This window comes from Synchiropus splendidus, chromosome 3, assembly GCF_027744825.2.
Source record: "Synchiropus splendidus isolate RoL2022-P1 chromosome 3, RoL_Sspl_1.0, whole genome shotgun sequence".
Classification (NCBI taxonomy): Eukaryota; Metazoa; Chordata; class Actinopteri; order Syngnathiformes; family Callionymidae; genus Synchiropus; species Synchiropus splendidus.
This window is the reverse complement of record NC_071336.1, coordinates 30,136,104-30,158,463: the sequence shown is the minus strand read 5'-3', so window position 1 is coordinate 30,158,463 and position 22,360 is coordinate 30,136,104. Positions and strand designations below refer to the sequence as shown.

Sequence of the window (22,360 nt, the reverse complement as noted above, 5' to 3'; positions counted from 1 at the left end):
CTAAGTCGCCTCAGTAAAACCAAAAAAAAAAGAAACAACTTAATTCCAAAAGATGTTTATTGTATTACAGTGTAAAATACTAACTGATCGAAGGAGACAAAATAAATATTTGTAAAACAACAACAGCATGAGCAGAAGGAAACATCGCAAGTCTGGACGACACACACCCATCGACACACACACACACACACACGATTGTCTCACAAGTTTTACGAGGGAGGAACAGCAACTCAGGGCGGAGACACTGAAGATATTCGCGAGCGACAGAAAGACGAGGAGCTGAGATACTGAGTCGCTTCTGGTGAGGACGTCAAGCACGGGGTTTAAAGTGCTGCTCTTGGTTTACAGCTCTGTACACAAGTGCTTCAGTGGCTCTGTACAAAAATAGAGATTTGAGGGGGAATGACTTCCAACAAAGGACACTCTTCTTATTGCTACCATGACACACACTCACTCGTCTGACTCCGCCCATCGACACCTCTGACTGACTCAGCGAGGAAACCTTTCTGACCTTTTGTTGTGTTGCTGTCGGCGTGTGTCCGCACCTCCACACACACACTTTGAATACGTGGGTAACTTATTTATTATATATTGTCATGTATTTGACTATTTATTTACTTTTTTTTACAACCCTATTGATGAGGTTTTCATTGCTGTCTATTTAGAAATCAGAGGTATCATAACCTTTTTTTTTTCTAGCTGGTTATTTGCTGCTTCTTTCTTTTTTTGTCCTTTACATGGGATGTTTTTCTTTTTTCTTCATTCAACATTTTTCCCGAACAAATTGTTGCTAATTTTATCAAATTTGTCTTGTCATTAAATATTTATTTATTTATTTTTTAAACTTTTTTCTTATCCTATTTATTGTTTAGATTGAACTTTTTAAAGTCAGATTTATTTTTTCCCCTCCTAAAATACTTTTTAATGTTATTTATTTATTTAAAAGGAAAGGGAAACATCGAATTTTTCAACTAATATTTAAAAAATATTCTGAAAATAATCTCTGAGTATTGAAAGTACAAAAAAAAATTCAAAGAAAAAAAAAGAAAATTATGACCAAAATAAATACAATAAAGTCAATATGATCATTTTCATATGAAGTAAAGCATCATGTCAAGGCAGAATAAAAAATTACAGACAGACATCCATTATGAAAAAAGAATGAAAAGAACATCAGAAAAAAATAAATAAATAAACCAGTCCATGGTCATTTAAGAATAAAAAAGCTTCAAACCCAAACACATTTTAATCATAAAAAATGAATAAAAGGGGGAAAAAAGTTCACTAGAGTGAAAAAAAATAAGCTCCAATAAAAAACGATTTTACTTACAATACAATAATTATAATACAAGTCCAGGTGTTTGTTCAAAATACTGAATTAAAATTAAATAAATTAACTAAAAATAAAAGAATAAAGTCCAGTCACTGAAATTGTTTTTTGTTCTTTCAGCTCAGAATGTCACTTATTGCTCTCTCGGGGTGAGTTGCTTTTACACACACTTTCGTTTTCTTGTGAAAAACACAACACTTTTCACCATTTCCTGGCATCAACCTCGACCCACCAAGTCCGACGGGGTTCAACGACACAAGGGTTGGGAAGAGCTCACTCGGACCTGACCAGGACACGTCGAGGTAAAACAGGTTTGGGGTGAAGGTAGGGGGAGGGTGGGGGGTGTTCCTCTTTGACACAGATGAAAACAACGTTCACTGTCACACACATGTCACACAAAAGAGAGCAGGTGATGTCATCTGGTGTGCACCGGCCCCTGCAGGCCGCCGTGGTTCAGACTTGCTGCATAGATGGTGGAGAAACCGGGTCCAACTGAGAGGAGGGGGGTCATGACACAAGACTCAGCAACAGACTCACACACATACAGACACACAGAGGTTAGCGCTGTGCTCCGGTTAGTTGGGCTGGACTGTGAAGAGTGTGGACGTCCAGTGAGTCTGCCACACCGCCGACTCCACGTCATGTGACCTCAGCGAAGGTGATGTGATTCTGCGGGGAGGAGAGCGGGGCACGATCAGGGCGCGGAAGTCATGTGACCCTCACACAAGTAGAAGCAGAGCACTGCAAAACCACACACAAACCCAGGTCCTGCTTCCAGAGACTGGCTTCAGGTCTATGTTCAGACAGTCTGTTCTCTCATGCATCAGCCGCGGGACAGACAAAGAGCGAATGTTACCTGAAAGAAGGCGCTCCAGCGTCAGTTCAAGAGCCTGTTTTTATCACTTTTTTAACAGTTCACCTGGAGATAACGGTCAGTGCTACTGGCCTCGGCTGAGCTGCATGAACTCTTTTGTTTACAGCACAAACAGTCCACTGTTAAAGCGTCAGCCCTCAAATGTTTAAGAGGGTTTCTTGGGTTTATCTTGTTTCACTTCAACGTTTTTATTGACTGTGTGTTCAGCGGTTTTAGATTAGACAAGACTAAGCTCCACGCAGCAAGATTTACCAGCTTTATTTGCTCACATTTCTTCCATGAATGTGTTTATCTGACTCCTTGTTTCCGTTTCTGTCGGCTTTTGAGGCGTTGATGTTTTTATTGTGGCTGTTTTCATCATTGAAGACTGAGGCAAACCTGTGCTGCTCATGAAGTCAGTGTTGAAAACATAAATATTGGTGATTTTTTTCTTTAAATTATTTCTTTTTTAATTATTATTTTTATTTTGTTTCTTTTATTTTGCATTGTTGCATTTTTTTGACACGGTGGCAAAAATATTTCCTAAAATAATTCCTTACTTCCCACAGCAGAGTCTCGAAATCTAGGTATGATATAAGGATAGATGTGAAGAGTAGATTTATTTCCGTTTATTTATTTCAGTTCTCACTCTGGCCATCTGGGGGCGCTGTCCTGAGCTCTGTTGACTAATTCAACCACAGAAAAAGACGCTATGTCAGCGACTCACCAACGTCTCCATTATTCAAACTAAACTGTCAAGTGCAGTTAATGTAGTTGAGGACCTCAATCTTTTGTCAAGTTGCTCCAAAACAAAACACCTCGGGCAGTTTCCCCTGCTCACCTCAGTTCCTGCTGCTGAATGTCTGAATGAGTCTTTTTTCGGCTAAATAATTTTTCACCATCTCCATTATTAATGTGACACAACTGGACTAGCATGTTCCGCGCATGTCACATCGGGGTCGAGTCCGCCATAACATCCGGAGCGAACTTCGACCAATGAAATGCTGCTACTCATCTCAAACAGGAAGTAGAGCAGACATGATGAAAAAAAAAGAGTCTGTATCTGCGCAGCAGTCACTTATGAGCAAGCTCATGAAATGAGCTCGTTTTTAGGAATATCTTTTCGTATTTCACATGATGGGTCAATGAGGTTTCATGAAGCATTGTCCTGATTTTCAGAGGCCACCAGATGGCGCTGTCTGCTGCTAAATGTTTGAACTTGAACAACTCATTCAATGTAACCTCACATCATTTCTAAACCAAGAGCGCCATCTAGCGGCCTCGGAAAATGAGGACACTGTTTCATCGAGCCTGCGATACTGTTTCATGATGCCTCTTCTATCATCACGAAAAGATTCACCAATGAGCCACATATACTATAAATGCTAGAGCGAAATATGTGTTTCACTTGCAGTCACCCACCTCAGAGCAGGATGAAACATCAAGCCATTGGTTGAGACACCAGAGCTCAAAGACGTAGTCCAGTCAGGGAGATTAAACGATCAAAGAGCCGTTGTCTCGATCGCGCTGCAGTTCTGCAGCATATTTTCAGTGACAGACAAAAATATATTCAAAGCAGCTAAATTCTTTTTTTTTTTTTTTCTTTATTCTTGAGGGCTGGTTTCTGCCCGGGCTTGAGTCAGTGTGGCGTGTTTAGCTCCCGCAAATCTTTAGGCTGGGATATTTTTAGAGCAGGCAATTTCCCACCGAGCCTGTGGTATCTGAGGGCCAGAGTGAGATTTTCTGCTCTGGATGGGTCAGGACGGCCCCCGTCCTCCTCCTCCGACAGCTGGAGCGGCTGATCCGACGCGTCGTTAGCGCGGCTAAATATGTCGAGTTTTAATTAGAGAGGAAACGCAGCCTGGAGAGGAACACAATGTTGGAAATGACACGCAGATTTGTCTCTTTTATAGCAGACCAGGGAAAGCAATCACATCACACTCGCCAAATTCTCCGGACAGTCGGCGCCATCAGCCTCTGAAAACATTTGCTCCTCCTCAGTGGAGCCAGCTCATCGGATGCCAGCGCTGTTGTAGCTGACTTCAGTCTCCAGTGAAACTCTCTTCCAGTCATTTTGCTCCTGAAGGCACAAACAGCTGGGCCTCCTCTGGATGTTACGCTGGCTCAGGAGTGTTGTGGTAGTATCGTGCGCATTAAAAGTTTTTTGGTTGAACAAAGGGTCATCATGTGAAGAGACTGTCTTAAGTCAAGAGGCCAGCATTGACCTTAAAGGTCCTGAGAGGAGCTTGGTCAACCGTCAGAGACCAAGAGAAGAGCTGTTCCTTTTGGAAACATCACCTCCGTCTGGAGGTTTTTCATTGGTTGAAGAGGGTTTGTAGGATTGAGGTCAAATCCATCTGACAACAGCCTGTCATGCCAAACTGAAACCAGCTGATGCGAGCCTCCAACTTCTGCCTATTTTTGTTATTTTATTTTAGTTTTTGATTGATTTGAAGCCTCAAATCCAACATCTGTGTCTCACAATAAACCAGAAACAAACGTTGCCGGGCTGACAGGGCTTCATGAAACACGGTCCTCAATTTCAGAACTCAGTAGGTGGCGCTCTTGGTTTAAAACTGATGTGTGGCTTCATTAGAATGGTCGTTCAATTCCAAAGATTTTAGACAGCGCCACCTGGTGGGCTCCGAAAATGAGGACAGTGTTTCACGAAGTCTCATCGACCCACTTGGTTTGAAAAACACTTGAACACTGCGAGGAAAGCGACTTTGTTGATGATGTGTCCTGCAGTGTTGAGGAGACTTTAACTACATATACTTCAACTACAAAGCTAAACTACAAATGTTTATGCTACATTACTTCATTCGACTACTTTCTATAGTTAAACTACACATGATCTGTCTTCTTTCTTTCATGGCATGAAATATGTTCCAGAAATCATAAACAGTGGCAAGATTTGAGCCAATAACGTCGGATACAGATGGAGTACAGATACAAACTACATGCGCAAGGGATCTTTGTTGTTGTCGGCTACTATGGTGTTAAGTTCTACATGCAATATACATTGATGTACGCTGAGTTAAATGACTTGAAAGTTGCTGTTCTACCCGTAGTTTTACAAACTACATATGTTTCTTCAAACTACTGCCAACTTCTCCCAATGCTAGTTTCCTGGTGAGTAGGAGGAAATAAGGAAATCACCGTTTTGGTTCTGTGGGCAGGTGAACACACGGGAAAACAAATGCTGTGTTTTGCTTTGTTCTTTTCTTTGAAAGCATGGATTGAACTGCCTTTATCCTCCTGACCTTTGAGAGCGTCGGATTTACTTTGGCACATTTAGATCAATGGAAGAGAGCGTGAGACGACTGTCCAGAGAATCGGAGGAGAAGAAGAAAAGTGCCTCTTGTTGTGTGTTTGCCTTCTGTTTGTGAGCCGCTGGAGCCAGTCGAGTCCCTGCAGCCAGTTCAGAAAGGCCAGGAGGCGGTCCTTAATGGAGACAGACTCTTCATCGCTATCCTCCGTCTCCTGTGTGTGTGCGTGCGCGAGTGCAAACACAACAAACCGCATCAACAAAACTTCACAAGTAAGCGCCGGGTCATTCCTACGTACCGATAACTCATAGTTAAGCAGTTTGATGTTCACCTAAGGAGGCAGCACGGCACATCATTACCAAAGGCTAATGAGCTTTCAGCGCCGCACTCACTGGCTCAGCACCAGGGTGACAACATGATTGCTCATGTGACTGCCATGATGTCAATGAAGTGGGACGTGGAAGGTGAAAGAGCATCTCCAAAAATACCCAGATGTAAACATGGGGAAACTGGCATCATAAACAGGGAGCTATTCCTCAAAGCTTGGCGGCGCATCCACTCTACCGCGACAATTGATGTCGAGAAATTCCACAGACATTCTCCTTCTGAGTTGAGAGCAGACGGAAAATGTGACATTTAAAAGCCAGAATTGTGAAGAATTGTGGGATGAATCACTGTGCATCCTCTTATTGATGACTGTAATATGTGGCTGGGTGACTGACTCAGCACAGGCAGAGCGTGTTGTTACTACATTTGAAAGGTCAGAATGATGCCACAGCTGCCGCCTCATGATAAGTCCTTTGACCGCCTTCTATCAGAGTCAGCTACGGTCATCTGCAATAGAGGCGTCTGTGACTCAACCTCGATGTATACATTAACCTGTGAGTCAAAGATCCGCTTGACTCAGCAACACTTCACTTGGGTCCTTGTACTGTACGTTCACACCAAACGTCATTTAAGACAGAGATGCCACTGATTTACATGTCAAGTCAATGTAGGAACACAATTGCCCAGTACAAACTGTTGCAATACAATATGGGAGCAGCAAGATGTTTCAGGCGAGTCAGGCAAGTTGAAAAACCTGTGGCATTGACCAATCAGAGGCCAGTTTTTGAAGCTTCATCAACAAGAAGCTGGTTGTAGACGGAGCTAGCATACAGGAATCACTGTGCCAGCATGGAGTCAGAGAAGGCGGGGTCCAAATCTCCGATGCCTTAGACCCGTCTGTGTCGTTGGAAACCAACGACCACTCAGCAGCACAGTCACATTTGGTGGGACCATACAGTAGCACAGATCAAATGGCAAGTTCCTTCTAGAGTCCAACACTGGCGCCATGTTCAATTGAGGTTTCATTCATTCTGAACCGATGGCAAATGTAAAACTTTGACGGTGATTCTCAGTCACAGACACTATGGATGAGTCGTAAATTTGACTCACTGGAATTGAGGAATTGTCAGAAGATACAAGTCCGATTGACACACTGTTGAGTGTCCCTAGATTCTGAAAAAGAGGTGGGACTTTAACCTGGAGATTTAGAACATTAGACTTGTGATGCTCAAAATGTAACCAGGTTTAACAAACAAATGGAGTCAGGGGACGATAAAACTCTTCCACTGAGGAGCAAAAAAGGAGAAACCGGTTTCAGTACATAAATATTGAGCGAATAAATGTTGAGGCTATCAAAGTTCAGAATGATGGCTCACGTTTTTTGGCACCAAAAGACAATCAGTTTTCACATGAGAATGTAATTTCATGGAGTGGTGACCTCACCTGGGAGGCGATGTACTTCTCCAGTGGACTCTCCACTCGGCTCATGCCCAGTATTCCGGTGGGGGGCTGCTGGTCTAACGAAGAATCGTCACTCAGCAACAACTTTCCCTTAAAGTTGTGGACGACGCACACGACCTGCAACAACATAAATAACCAGAAACGAATGAATTGAACGCTCAGGAATAAATCAAGAAATATTGGTGCCTCGCCAGTGACGCCATGGAATGAAATGAAAGGAAGTGAAGGCGTTGCTGTTCATCCTAATCCCAAGGACGCCTCAAGCTGGAGGCAGCACTGAATAATCATGACAAATCATATGTTTTGGACACTATAGCAATCTATTATCATGGAGATCCTGGCTGGACGGTTGCGCTGCAGTTTCGGTAGATTATCGGGAAGTGCCGGGAAGCTAGAGAGAGCCCTGTCTCACCAGAAAAGTGGCGATGGCAGTCCCGATGATGTATCCGGCGATCACGTCGGACCAGTGATTCCGGTACTCCGCCACACGGTTGAGTCCAGTGAGGAAGGCCAGACACATGAGCCCCAGTGACAGCACCGGCTTGGCCAACCGCGTGCCCTTCGCCTGGACCGTGCACGTCACGTACATCTGGAAAACAGAAATGCAAGTTGAGTTCTTCTTTCTCCTCCCCCCAAAACCTCACTTTGAAATGAACAAAGCTCTTCAGCTCGAGTAAATACTGCACATGCATGATGACTCCAGGCACCGAGACACTCGTATAAAAAGCGGGGACCTTTCACGACCCGCTCTTTATGAAATGTGCCGGGAGACAACTTTGTTTATTAACTCCTGCCCTAAATGCAGAGAAGTGCACCGGGCTCACTCCGATCGGACCAAATGTCAAGGCAAGTATTGGCAGATCTTATTTCCAAAGGAAGATTACTTAGACGCTTCACCGAAGCTAAAGAGCGACGTCTCTGTTAGTCCCTCTCTAGCGCAGGATATTGTCAGACTGACTGGTATTATCACAGGTGTCCAAAATAAATGCATTCTACTTCCCTATCTGTTTATAGACTTGCTGACACCTCCAGATAAAAGCAATAGCCTGAGGCCCACTGGGACACTCGAGTGCAGCTACAATGCAAATGAATCTTGAGAGAATGTATGATAAGAGGATAAAAAGGAAGAAAACACATTTGGGATTTTAACCTCGGCTGCAGCTGGTTTTTCAGAACGGTGTTCACTGCTCGATTGCATCGGGAGCTCCTCATGCTTTGACCGTGTCTGTGGTATCGTGCTGGAAAATACATTTGGGTGGCAACAAAAAAACATGGTGACTGCAGTGTTGTGTTTTTTTTTAACAAGTCAGCAGTTAAAGCAAACAGTTACAGTAAATGTCAAGTGCATCCTCGAGTCTGTGATGAGGACACAGCTGTGACTCGCACGTCCAACTATGGTTCAATATACAGCCGTGGTTCAGACGTACATGCCGTCGAAACAGCGTCAGATTATGGATTAAATTAGGAATTAGACATTAAAAAACATCAGTTATTAGATGATATCAGACAAGCATGAGTTGGGTCTGGTATATTTATTTCGATGACAGTTTTTTGAATGTGGTGTGTCAGTGGAAATAGCGGTGGCAATTTATAGAATGGAGTAGGACGTGGCTGTGTTGATGAGACTTCTGATCGGGAGTCTGGTTTTGATCACTCAATTGCTTTGTGGACTTGGCGAAAGGGGGTTTTTACATTGGTGTTTGAAAAAGACCCTTCAAGGATCCATGTTTGTTTTCTCACCCATCATGATTTAAAGCCATCAGTGACAGCTGATTTAATGTGTTTTAGCAACCCATTCTCACTCCCTAGGCATCAACAAAAAGGTCTTCCTTTTCCCCGCGTATCATTATAAGCGAGGGGGGGTTGTAACAAGCGTAGAGGAGGCAATCGACACCTCTCAGCGCTCGTTTACATTTGAAGTCACCTGGTATATATAGCACCGTTTATTGCCCCGCCGCTCGTTGACAGTGGCATAACTTTGAGGCCAAGTGCCACATTACAGCAGAAGCAGATAAAAGGTCCGGCAAGCAGGGCTCCCGCAAACCACGTGACTGAGTGGTAGCATAGCGTTCCTTAGTGACCGGTAGATGAGGTATCATGAAACAGTATTACAGTGTTGATGAACCAGCTTTGTCATTTCCAGAGGCCACCATATAGAGCTTTAGCTAAGCTCCACAGCCTGAATCCCACCTTTCATGGTACAAAACGTGTTGGGAAACATAATACCAACAGTAGAGAAATCGAATGTGCTGTTCTGATTTTCATTATTTTATTATTATTTATACGTATTCAAAAAAGTATAGTCATTACACATTGCTAAATATCATTTAAAAAATGAACATTCACATTTTCCCCTGGGGCCAAGGAATGGCAGCTGCCATCCAGTATCTAACTGAGAGTCGCTGTTTGAGAGCTTGGCAGCATATTTACATACTAGCTGAAGCTGAAACTGATATGACGAAGGAGAAATCCTGTGTTAGACTGAGCTGACGCTGTTGCTAGCTCCACCAAGACTGACTCTTTGAAAAACCCCTTCAGCACCCCAGTCAGATGCTGATTTAAGTTTCTGCACTGGAAGAGCTTCGACAGAGCCTCAGAGGTTCTCAGTGAACAGGCGCGATTGTGAAATTTTAATCACCCATCTTGTCCTCCAGAGAGGCCGTATTTTCACTCTACACCACGATGTCGAATGTGAGCGTAGTAATCACTCATGCCGTGTGAAATACACTCTAAGAAAGAAACTTAAGTGGGCAATTATGGCCGTGGATGGCTGGTTCTCAATCTTCTCCCGATGAAACATTAGATTCAGGTCCACAGAACTGCGTGAAACACGAGGGTGGTAATGGAAATAAAGAACCATAAACTGAGATGTGTGTCTGTCCTGTATTCCAGTCCATGCGGTTTTAAGCCAAGCACTGCTTATGTCCTCTTCAACTGTTGTCGCACGGGGCACAGCTTGCACTATGGAGTCATTGTGTGTGTTTAAATTGTCAACAGAAGGATTACTTTGCCCTTAATCTATCACATGCTCCGTGTTTTGAGGGGTCGCTGCTTCTTTGACACGACGCGGTGACAGTGACTGTGTGGATCTTGTAGCAGTAACTACAGAAAACAATGAAACAAGAGTCAGAGCAGACATCTGTGTTTTTCTCAGCGAGAAAGGCGCCTCCCGGCAGTGAAAGGCACTCGTCTGCAGCTTTGTCCTTATTTAGAGGCTGCAGCCTTCTGAGTCAATTGTCTTTGTGAGGCGAACACAGCACATAGATTTTCCATCCGAGACTAAGCGAGGGGATACAAGACGACATAAATACCCCCATATGGGCATCTTGACCCCGAAAAAAGTCACATAGCCTTTATGTTTTATGATTTTAAAATAGAGACAGGGAACACACGACTGAGTCACTGACCATCCCCGGACCAAAGTTTCCCTCCATGGTCATATTTACCCAAGAGCCCCAAGGGATTTCATGCTAAGCCACGTCCCAGACGAGCTCCTCTCTCATAGCTGTATCCTGAAGCTCTCCTCCAACCAAATGAAGTCTGACAATTTGGAAGAATTTCAGGAGCCTTGTTAGTCTCTTCAAGGAAGCAGTCTTCAAGAGTGTTGAGGATTCTGACTTTCTAACTGCACAAGATCAGCGGTTCGGTCTCCACAAAGACTCACTCAGAGAGCGCAGACCTCCACCGAGCCACTCAATTCCACCCACACTGTGTTTCCCCAGTGGGACTAATACTGGCCATCTTTTAGCATTTGAAATCTCATTAATATACTGGCATTCTCCTTCAAAAGATTTGTGAATCCAGATGGTAATCTGAAGTGCCACCTAGGGATAGGGACCATCAGGTCCAAGTCAACATTTCCTTGAAGTGTTTTGAACAACGAAGACACTGGACACATTAGTATTTCCAAATCCTATGAGGTTTTTCTTTTTATCTGTCAGATACCTCACAGACAAAAAAATCTGGTTTCTTGTTCCACCGATCTAGATGGTTGTCTTCCTGCCAAAATCACACAAGAACACACAGGAAAAAACGAAGAAGTAACGTCACAACAACTGTAAAACACAGAAGTCTACATGATGATGTAGTTTTTTTAATAGAAAAAAAAACTGGTTCCTTGTGACACTTCAGATCAAGATCACACTTGAATATTTTTGATCATATATGTTGAACAGACTTAACACTTATACATTACCCGGGTCAAATACTGGACATTCTTACCACAGGATTATCTCCTAGGATAATATTATAAGGGATAAGATGATCAGGCGTTTGACATCTTTGGCAAGTGCAAAATCAAAACGACTGCTTAACACATGGACTTGAGACCCCTGATAAGAATTCAGTCAAACTCAAACTAGCCGAGGGATTCCCAAACGTTGAGGCAATCCACCAAAGTAACGGTTCCTGAGACTGCTGCCCACACTGCCCCCGCACGTGACTCAAGACAATGTGCACACGGGACTCACTCAGAGTGGCTCATCCACAGCTACATTTGTAGAAACGGCGGTTTTGGAAGAAATGCTCAAGTGTGTGTGTCACCTTCACCTTCACCTTCTTCTGCCGCTTATCCGGGGTCGGGTCGCGGAGGCAGCATTCGGAGCAAGGAAGCCCAAACTTCCCGGTCCGCACAAACCTCCTCCAGCTCCTCCCGGGGGATCCCGAGGCGTTCCCAGGCCAGACCGGAGACATAATCTCTCCAGCGAGTCCTGGGTCTTCCCCGGGGTCTCCTCCCGGTAGGACATGCCCGGAACACCTCCCCAGGGAGGCGTCCAGGGGGCATCCGGATCAGATGCCCGAGCCACCTCAGCTGGTTCCTCTCGATGTGGAGGAGCAGCGGCTCCACCCCGAGCTCCTCCCGGATGACCGAGCTCCTCACCCTATCTCTAAGGGTGCGCCCAGCCACCCTGCGGAGGAAACTCATCTCAGCCGCTTGTATCCGCGATCTCATCCTTTCGGTCACTACCCAAAGCTCGTGACCATAGGTGAGGGTGGGAACGTAGATCGATCGGTAAATCGAGAGCTTCGTCTTGTGACTCAGCTCTCTCTTCACCACGACGGTCCGATACAGCGACCGCATCACTGCCGCCGCTGCACCAACCCGTCTATCAATCTCACGCTCCCTTTTTCCCTCACTCGAGAACAAGACCCCGAGATACTTAAACTCCGCCACTTGAGGCAAGACCTCTCCACCAACCTGGAGAGAGCAAACCACCGTGTTCCGGGCGAGAACCATGGCCTCAGACTTGGAGGTGCTGATCCTCATCCCGGCCGCTTCACACTCGGCTGCAAACCGACCCAGCGCATGCTGAAGGTCCCGGTCCGATGAGGCCAGCAGAACAACATCGTCCGCAAATAGCAGAGATGAAATTCTGTGGTTCCCGAACCGGATCCCCTCCGCCCCCTGGCTACGCCTAGAAATTCTGTCCATAAAAGTGATGAACAGAACCGGTGACAAAGGGCAGCCCTGGCGGAGACCAACATGCACCGGGAACAGGTCTGATTTCCTGCCGGCAATGCGAACCATGCTCCTGCTCCGGTCATACAAGGAGCGGACAGCCCCTAGCAGAGGGTCCCGCACCCCATATTCCTGGAGCACCCCCCACAGGACATCGCGAGGGACACGGTCGAACGCCTTCTCCAAATCCACAAAGCACATGTGGACTGGTTGGGCGAACTCCCATGAACCCTCGAGCACCCGGTGGAGGGTATAGAGCTGGTCCAGTGTTCCACGACCGGGACGAAAACCACACTGTTCCTCCTGGATCAGAGGTTCGACTATTGGCCGAAGTCTCCTCTCTAGTACCCTGGAATAGACTTTTCCAGGGAGGCTGAGGAGTGTGATCCCCCTATAGTTGGAACACACCCTCCGGTCCCCTTTCTTAAACAGGGGGACCACCACCCCGGTCTGCCAATCCAGAGGCACTGTCCTCGACTGCCACGCGATGTTGCAGAGACGTGTCAGCCACGACAGCCCTACGACATCCAGGGATTTCAGATACTCCGGACGGATCTCATCCACTCCCGGGGCCCTACCACCGAGGAGCTTACGAACAACCTCGGTGACTTCGGCCCGGGTGATGAGAGAGCCATCCGAGTCCTCAGTCCCCGCTTCCTGAGTGGAAGACGTGACGACGGGATTGAGGAGACCCTCGAAGTATTCTTTCCACCGCCCGACAACATCACCAGTCGAGGTCAGCAGTCTCCCACCCTCGCTGTAAACAGCACTGGTGAGGCACTGCTTCCCCCTTCTGAGTCGACGGACGGTTTGCCATGTGTGTGTGTCTGTGAGGCAATAAAGTTAGAGCTCACATATGCGAATGATACTGTCATTAACTCGATTAACCTCACCGGTCACATTGAGAGCATTCTGAAAATCACTTCGCGACCCCCTGGAATCACACTCACATGTTGTTGAGCCCCTGTGACAAGGGTTTCTGGACAGTGAGTCGGAGCAACTAAAGGAAAAGCTGTGAGACACATACTGTACAGTCACTTCAATATGACTTGGACTGAAGGACGGGAAGAGATTGGTGCAATACACTATATTATGTGGTGGACAGTGGACATGTGAGTCAGGATACATCTATATATATATATCACAATATTAATCTACATTTCAGAAGGAGGTCTAATGGAATTCAACTTCACGTCCTTTCTTTTTAGCCAGGATTTCTTTGATAAACTCAACACATTAGGAAGAGACAACAGAATGGGTTTGACTCAGCGATGACACAAATAATTTTGGACACGCGCTTTCACTGAGGCACAATTGTCTAGCTCAAGAGAGGAAATGTTTGGAGGTTAAAAAGAAGAGAAAATGAAGAAATGAGAGTTGACACAAGAAGTTGAGGTAAATGGAACGAGTCCACATCTGGCTAATCTTGTTATAATGAAGGAAGAGGGGAGGAGTCAAGTGCAGAGACAGAGCCGGCGGCGTCCTCCTTTCCCATCCTCCCATGACCATCTGGTCCTCAGATGAACTGGTGAATAATGCATTGTTATGTGAAGGCCAGCTCAAAATTCTTCACTGCGACTCAAACTGAAAATCTACAAACCCTTTGAACAAACTGTAATGTCACACCACAAATGCATTATGCACGGCAACATGACTCAGACAAGGAGTTCTTATTCAAGTGGACAAGTTTAAAACGCTTCTGACCTGAAAACGCAAATTAGAATTTTCACAAGATGTGATTGAATTCTTGCTAAAATTATATCGATAATAAAAATCAGCTACAGAAGACGTGCCGAACACGATCTCAGTGTGGAACAAAACGAAGACGTGACATTTCACAGAAACATTCCATGTCACAGGAAGTCTGGCTCTTCCACCTAAACATGTCTTGCACTATTCCCCTCTCAGACCTGTTTTGTCACTCCCAATAATGGGGTTTCCAGTCCCCAACACTTGTTCAAATTTCTACAAAATGGGGGTTAATATAAGTGCTAGAAATTCGCAACAAAAGCAGTTATGCTTGGAGGAGATGGGTTTGTCTGCACATCGATAAGAGGAAATTACGACTCTGCTATGGGCGTAGGTTTTCCAGATGAAAGATAACCGGATACCACGTCAAGCCTATACGTTGCGGTCCAATAAATGGTGGCGGGTAATAAAGTGATATATGTTTAGGGGGGACGAAAAATCTAATAATTCGTCAAATTGAAACAGGCATGAAGTCACTTTTTTTTTCCTAAAAACATGTTGAAACATTCAGATGGAAACCTGACTAATAACACTTCTACTTATTATTATTACGGTCAGTCCAAACCAAGCACAACAGTAGGACTCAAACTTTTGTTCTGTCATTCCACCTTCTACACCTTCCTTAGTCTCTGTTCATTATGCTGGATAGTTCCCCCAATATTTGCAAACCATTAACTGACCATGTTTAATGAGAAGTGCCAATGTGTTTACACTACGAGAGCTTCAACTGTTGCAGTGCACTATAGGACTTGCTGGTTGGCAGGTACATGGAGTCACAAGTCTGGCATTTCAAAGGCTTGACTAGAGGAATTAAATACAACTGAATTGTTTGGGATTTTGGATGACTTTATCTCATGGCATGAAGAAGCGTGGTCTCTATTCGGCCTCATATTCATTCAGCTTAATGTTGTTAAAGATGTACTGTGCCTCATCTTTGTGAATACTCGGATTTAAGGACACCCAACTGAGCTCCCCACATTCCGAGCCAATGTTTCATACAAACCTCTGTCTCACTTCTAAACCCAAGAATTGGCTCGGTCCTTTTAGTCAGAAATCAGTTCCAAGAAGTACAAACCTACCATCTCATAGAGAGTTGTGCAGTACAGCCTTTACCCTAAGGGGGGCGCCATGGTACGACATCTGTGACCCGACCTCAGGTGCCACTACTTGGACAGGAGTGGACGAAAAAAAGAAATCTAGAATGAAGTTGTGACATGTATCGGACACAAGGGAGACAAGGGCAACTTTTCTATTGTTTTGAAGTCATTCTCTCCCAAACTTCACCAGCTCTTCTTCCTTGTAAGAATTATCCACAAGCCAAGCAGGAACACTAATGCTGTGTCACCTACTTCCAAACTGTCACGACTGTGCCTGCCCCCCAAACACGGTACTATATAGATGGGGCTCGGTGAATGGGACCCATTCCGACACTACCTGAGACGACCCCACCACACAGACCATTCAGTGGGAACAAACCATAAGTGTCCAAGACATTATCTTCTTCTGAATGTGCAGATTCCTTCCTGAGTTTTGGTTCCCAAGGCAAAGACATCAGTGGCTAACTCCATTAATGAGATGCTCTCAGCTGATGAAGCATTGGTCCGAGGAACAGTTGAGACCTTGGGGAACCTCTATTGTGCACGCAAAGTGAAGATTTTAAATGTGGGGTGACTGTGTCCTACATGGTTTGGTTTGTGCTCGCTCACGATGTAGACTAATACAGATAAGGGAAACTAATCTGTCTCGAGTCGCTGGAAAGAGACCCAATTTCAAGGCAAGGGATTCCTAAAACATCCCGCAAGTGTGAGGCCTCTCGATTTTGAAACCTAGAGACATAAATATTGAATGCAGGTGGTGGCTGAGGGAGGTCATCGCTCACTTTCCAGAACGGCTCCCCATTTCTCAGGTTAAATTCCTTCATATACTCGTAACAATTTGGACACACAGGACAGATTGGGATTATTTCCACCCTCGGCACACCACGATAGCGGAGAATCTCTTATTGTTCACCGACTGAGAAAAGCCTCTGGTGCTACTTTGCTCCGTTGTAGTCGCCGAAACATCTGTGTTACAGAGACAATGAATAAAATTTGGCCTCGTTTCACGGCAACCATATTAATTTAGCCCAGGGAAGACAAATGTAGAGCTGAGATGGGGAAGAAAAAAAAAAAAAAGCCAGCGTTTGTCTGCAAACACTAATCTGCTGTGTTGATGCAGCGGAAAGTCTCTGAGGGCCGAATTATATTTTTTCATTATAGTGCAGAAGAAAGAATATTCCATTCTCTTAAATAAAAGCACTATTAATCTTGTGATTCCCAAAACACACACAAAAAGAAACACTAAGCCCAAGGAGAGTATATATATTCGTCTTTGGAACAGCTTTTTTAAGGCTTAGCAGAGGCGGAAATTACACTCTGAACCTTGAACACAGAGCTGTAATGATCAGAGTGTGCTGTGCTAATGACACCAGCCCCACACCCACTAAATGCACTACTTTATAAGACCGTCTGAACTTGGCCTGCAGTTCGGTGGCTGGAAGCTCGCAACGGTCAAACAAAAAGGCCATGGGGTTAAAAAGAACTGCATGTTAGATTACCGTCAGGGAAGCGAAGCGTACGAAATTCTCAAGGTCGACGTTACGGGGGCAGAGGTGCGCTGATAACGCAGGGTTGGAAATATCAAACAGCTGCTGGGCTGCTATGAAGAAGATTGTGGTCTGTGACTGTGATGCACAGTGCAATGTTTCCTCTAGATCATCTATAGAACTAAGTTCTGATCGAAGGGGGAAATAGACCATCATGTTTATCCTAGTCCTGGGTTGTACCCCCAACATGGCTGATGATATTTACCCTTTAAATGGTCAGTGACATGAAGTGGACCACAACATGAAAATGTGGTGTTTTCATTCAGTGTAGATAAAAAAAATTAGTAAAATTTCATTTTCGTCAATTACTTTGTGATGCCTAATACCGGCACCGACGTAGCAGAGGAAGACCTGAGCGAACAGTTTTTGAGAAAGAAGAGCATGTGGATGTAAACAAAGGACTGATTTTCATTCAATCCAGGTCATTCTGGAAGCGATGACTTGGAGTTGTCCAAGGGTGAAGGGTCTGACGAGTGGGACATGGGTCAGCATAACAGTGAAAGATGGGAGTTACAATGTCTGAAGAAGGGTCAGTAGTTCAAAATCTTTTATATGGAGGGAACTATTTTCCAGCAGGATGCTGCTGCTTCTCTCCATGAAAATCATGGGGATGGCAGATTGTCTAGCGGCACCTACTGGATGCGCTGACACTAGCTTACTCTTATGACATCATAAAGGAATTTGAATTCAGATGTATTTATTATTATTTAGTGCTGTAATTCAACAGAAACAACATGAGATGATATATGATATATCATACTTATGCATAGTTCCACAGCCAAGTCTCTTTGGATGAAAACAAATGCACCTTCTAGAAGACATAATGAAGCATTCAGCCAATGACAAAGCAGCAGCACCAGAGTGCAGAGCACAGAGGAACAATGGAGCCATCTGCATCAGTATCAGGTAATTGTTTGAGTCATAGTCATTGACCCGTCAGGAGGGGGGGCTTAAGTATAATTTAAAATGGGACATGTGAGTTGGAACTCCCACAGAAATAGCTAGGGGCTTTAAGATGACGATATAGTCACAGACAGGACTGCACCCTGAACAGTAATCAGCTAAATGAGGAGAATAATTGTAGAATGGGTTTCAGAGCGCACGAACCACAACACTAATCGATGTGAAAACAGCTCTCGCCAGTCGCAAAAATGGAGGACTGCCTGCCTGGAATGTTGCCAAGAGTGGTCAGAAGACTTGACACATCTTGAAACCAAATACGTAAGAAAAATTAAGTCAGAGCAGTAAGTCAGTTTCAGGCTCTTCTATTGAGAGCATATTCTTCTCGGCTTTGATCATAGCCACTTATACCAAGCTTGATCATCGCCTGCATGTCCTCCTTCTTCCTCTTCTTCATCTCCAACAGTCTTGATCCAACACTTTCTCTTCTCATATCCAAACCCTCAACAACCTTCATATCTGACCCAACACGACCTGTCTGAGTCAGAGCTAGTATACACAACATCTATTGTTTTATATGTAGGGATGGAAGTGCATTTCATTTTCCTTTTACGTACAGTTTAATAAATTAAAATAGTCTTATATGATCAGGATCACAGCCTGCCATTTAAAAGCCAGACCATCTGAACCATACATCATGGCAGGTCTCACTACTCTCCGATAAAGCCCTCTTTTTATTTGTTGCTACCTTTCTGCCTCACAAAAATGAAATCCAAGGTGAGAATACATTTACTTTGTGATGACGAATGTATTGTATTATTTAAAATGATACTTGTTTAATGATCAACTGGCTCCCTACCCTTCTGTGACTTATGAAAGCACGCTGGCATAAAATGGTGTAAACTGCGTATGAAAACACATAAATTAAAGTGAATCTTTACTGACTTAACTCTTTTGAACACACATTCTGATGGCGATGAGCTCTGCAGGATCGCTGCTGCAAGTAGAGAGGCGAGAGCTTTGCACCGCCCCGGGGCTTAAAGGAATGCATATGTTTCATTTTGCATTGTTCCTATTGCCAATCCTCTTCATAATGACGGCCAACACCAATCCCTGTTTCTGCTTCAAAGTCAGAGCATGTGTTTATGCAGAGCGGCTGAGAAAACAATTTACAGAATTGTTCCGGTTACATTTGTATGCAAAAAAGGGGACTGTAGATAAGACATTGGCCTGCCAGTGGTGTGGTTTAAATATTGGTAACTAAAGGGCGATGAGGAACAGTTGTCACAGTGGATGACAGCTTCTTCTGTGAGCTACATCGTTCAGCTGTAACATTATGACCACAAACAGGCGTCCTTATGTGTTTACCGCTTCACAACTGCTTTAATTCCAGGATTTGATTTAGAAAGAGCCAGTGAATGTGAAACAGATTTAACAAATGTCTATGAGTATCATACATACTCAATGAGCTGCGGTGAAGTCTCTTGCGCTGGCACCACAATAACTTACACAGCTAATTAGCCCAGCCAGAACACATGGCGATATTTAGAATGGACTCAGTAAGGGGTCTGTTCCTTCATTTCTAGCCAGAATAATTAACTATGACACACATTTCAATAAATCCCTCCAGGTTGGTTTGAAATGGGCTGACTTAAAGATGGCCTGTTTGTCCCAGATCTTTTCAAAACGGATATTGTATCCCTGCTTTTTTTGACTCAGTGTAGCTTTGTAACTTTGTGTAGCTTTGATAATATTCCAATTCAAGCCACGTTTTTTACGGCTTTCAAAGCCTGCACAACTGGGATATTGACCATGGAAAGTGCAGTATTAGTTGATGCGGCTCTCAGCGTTGACGCATTAGGTTTTCAACTGAAAAAAGAAAGAGGTACGTAGGGCTCAGGCAGGCCATGTTCAACAATGTGTCTATTGTTATTTAAGGCCCCTCAAATGGTGACTTCCTAAGAGACACACCTAGAAGGCTATGGAAAATGTTTTTTGCTACAATGAAACACCTAAGCGTCACCATGGCAATCATCATCATCGCAAAGCTGCCTTTATCATCAGTATAGAATGCAACAGTCCACTATCCGAACATCAACATATTACGCCATGGGAGTCCGTAGGTTCCTTTGGATTTACGAAAGTCCAGAAGATTTCTATTGAATTCTATTCCACTGATATGCAGTCAGTCATGTGACCCACGACAAAAACTAGCCGGTTGTGGCTCACAGCACAGTACAGTTTGCTGACAGACTCAACCATTATAGCATCAGGTTGTCAGAACGGTGGCAGTCCCAACTTTGGACATGTGAGCATGAAAATGAGCTTGGCTCCTGAGCGCTAACAGAAGCAGCTAAAGATGAAGATCGCTACCCCAAGTCCGTACGGCAACAAAACACATTGCACTTGCAAACAAACTCAGACCCAAGCTGGAACTGAACCTGCAACTTGGACACCTTTTCCAGTTGCCCTGTCGCCCAGTAACTGCTCTCCCATGCTCATCCTTCGAATGAGTCAAATCCACACTTGAATTGACAGCCAAGCACTGTGATCTGCAATTTCCCAGCACATTTTTTTACATTCATGCAAGCAACAATATTTCATCTGTTGGATTGGACAACATGGGCCATGTTTCACAGCCATTGTGTATGGATGAGACTTGGCATTTCGGTTTGTGCATGTGGCCCTCGTTTTATTGACACCCAACAGCAAGGGACAGAACTCTCCGACTTACTCATAGAACAACGCCTCTGTTCTGTATCTAACCCACACATTTCTCATTCAAACCCATGGTCATTTCACCCAGCGAAAATTCAGGACACATGAATGAATAATTGCATTAAAAATCATTCGTTGGGGTAATTCAAGGTAAAAAAGTCACAACAATTACATCAAAAGTTAGATAATAGGTTGAAAGTGTGCAATAGATGCATGCAAGTGTGCATTCTATTCCAGGCTTCAGTAAAGTGGAAAATGCTCGCTGGAATAATTCATGAAGGGTACTCATAACATTCTTCAGAAACTAGGTAGCACAAAGCAAAAACTAAATTTGAACTGAAACAAAGCACAGCACTGACATCTCTGCCTGACAGTGACGCATCATTGCCAACTTATACACTACACTCTGCAAAAAACACAGACCAAATTTTACTTTAGACTTTGACAGGACGTGCTGCATTACTCACGAAACACAATGTCCTGGTTTGGACAGATATTGTTCACGTATGATCCCCCATAATGGTTAACAATGTGGAACCAGCACTTGTCTGTTCGACGTTACTTCAAAACCGTTGTCCTTCAGCCAGGTCAAGCTGTCACATGTCATCTATTTTGCACGCCAGTTGACCCTGCTAACACACACGAATCACCAGTGGTTCTCCTGGGGCCATCTTTTGACCCGAGACATCTGAGGTCAACTTGATTTCTCTATACAGTCGTAAGGATCATTTCCGATCCGCTGGAAGAGATGTAAATACTGTCTCTTCCAAGGCAGACATCAGCCATTATTACAGGTCTGTCGGCCAAACATGAAGCGCTCATGCAAAGTGAGCGTGATGACAGCCAGCTTTTTCCGTCGAGTTGTAGCAGGGCAGAGATTTAAATGAATATTCCAAAATAGTTGCTCGCTTACTGTTACATAATACACAAAGAAGGCTCAGTGGGGATGACGGAGGAGTCGGTCTCCTTTATCACAGGTATGTATGAAAGATTCTGAGTCGTGTTCATAAAGTTGAAAGCGCTACCTGCTCAGAGGATTGACGACACCGGGTTGAGGAACTAGAGCTGCATCAGCAGGAGCTATTTTTGTGCAGCTTGTGGTGTTTGAAATGATGCCAGGAACTTTTAGCCAGCACCTTTGTGAGTTTAGGCAGGTTCGAGAGTGCCAACGTGGCGAGATAAATGTTTATTTGTGAGCAGTTTATACAATGTTCACATGCCGATGAGTATGAACTTGGTTGTGTGGAATATTACAAAGGAGAAAAGCCAAAATGTCTTGAGAAAGCAACTTGAAATCCAGTGCAGAGCACATGCCCACCAAAACGAGGTGGCATTGGTTTCGAATTTGGTTTGAAGCATTTAACTGTGTTCCAGACTTAAGAAATCAGCCTTCCCTTGGCAAAAGCAAGTATACTTGAAGTTGATTTTATTAAGTATACTGGAGTATAAGTATAGCCAAGACCATATACTGGCAGTTTACTTGAAAGTATATTAATTTTATACTTCTTAGGACATAATTGGAACATTTTAGTTCACTTAAGTATACTTTCAAGTACTCAGTAATTATACACAAAGTGTACGACTACTTTTCATCCACATTCAATTACTCAATGCGTATTTAAAGATCACATTATTTGTATGTGAAATTATT

The 22,360-nt window shown here is 44.2% G+C and overlaps 1 protein-coding gene across 5 annotated transcripts in view; it reads right to left on the bottom strand.

The window, feature by feature from the left end:
• Window positions 1–51: 51 nt before the first annotated feature.
• LOC128756227 (phospholipid phosphatase-related protein type 5-like) overlaps window positions 52–22,360 on the bottom strand; it is a 137,688-nt gene continuing 115,379 nt past the window's right edge. For 4 of the 5 annotated variants that reach the window (XM_053860571.1, XM_053860570.1, XM_053860573.1 and 1 more), the window contains 3 exons: window positions 7,653–7,829; window positions 7,223–7,357; window positions 52–1,999 (listed from right to left, as the gene is read on the bottom strand). In XM_053860571.1, the coding sequence (XP_053716546.1) occupies window positions 1,970–1,999; window positions 7,223–7,357; window positions 7,653–7,829 (342 nt within the window). In that variant the 3' untranslated portion in view covers window positions 52–1,969. The other variant, XM_053860574.1, reaches the window with a different exon arrangement.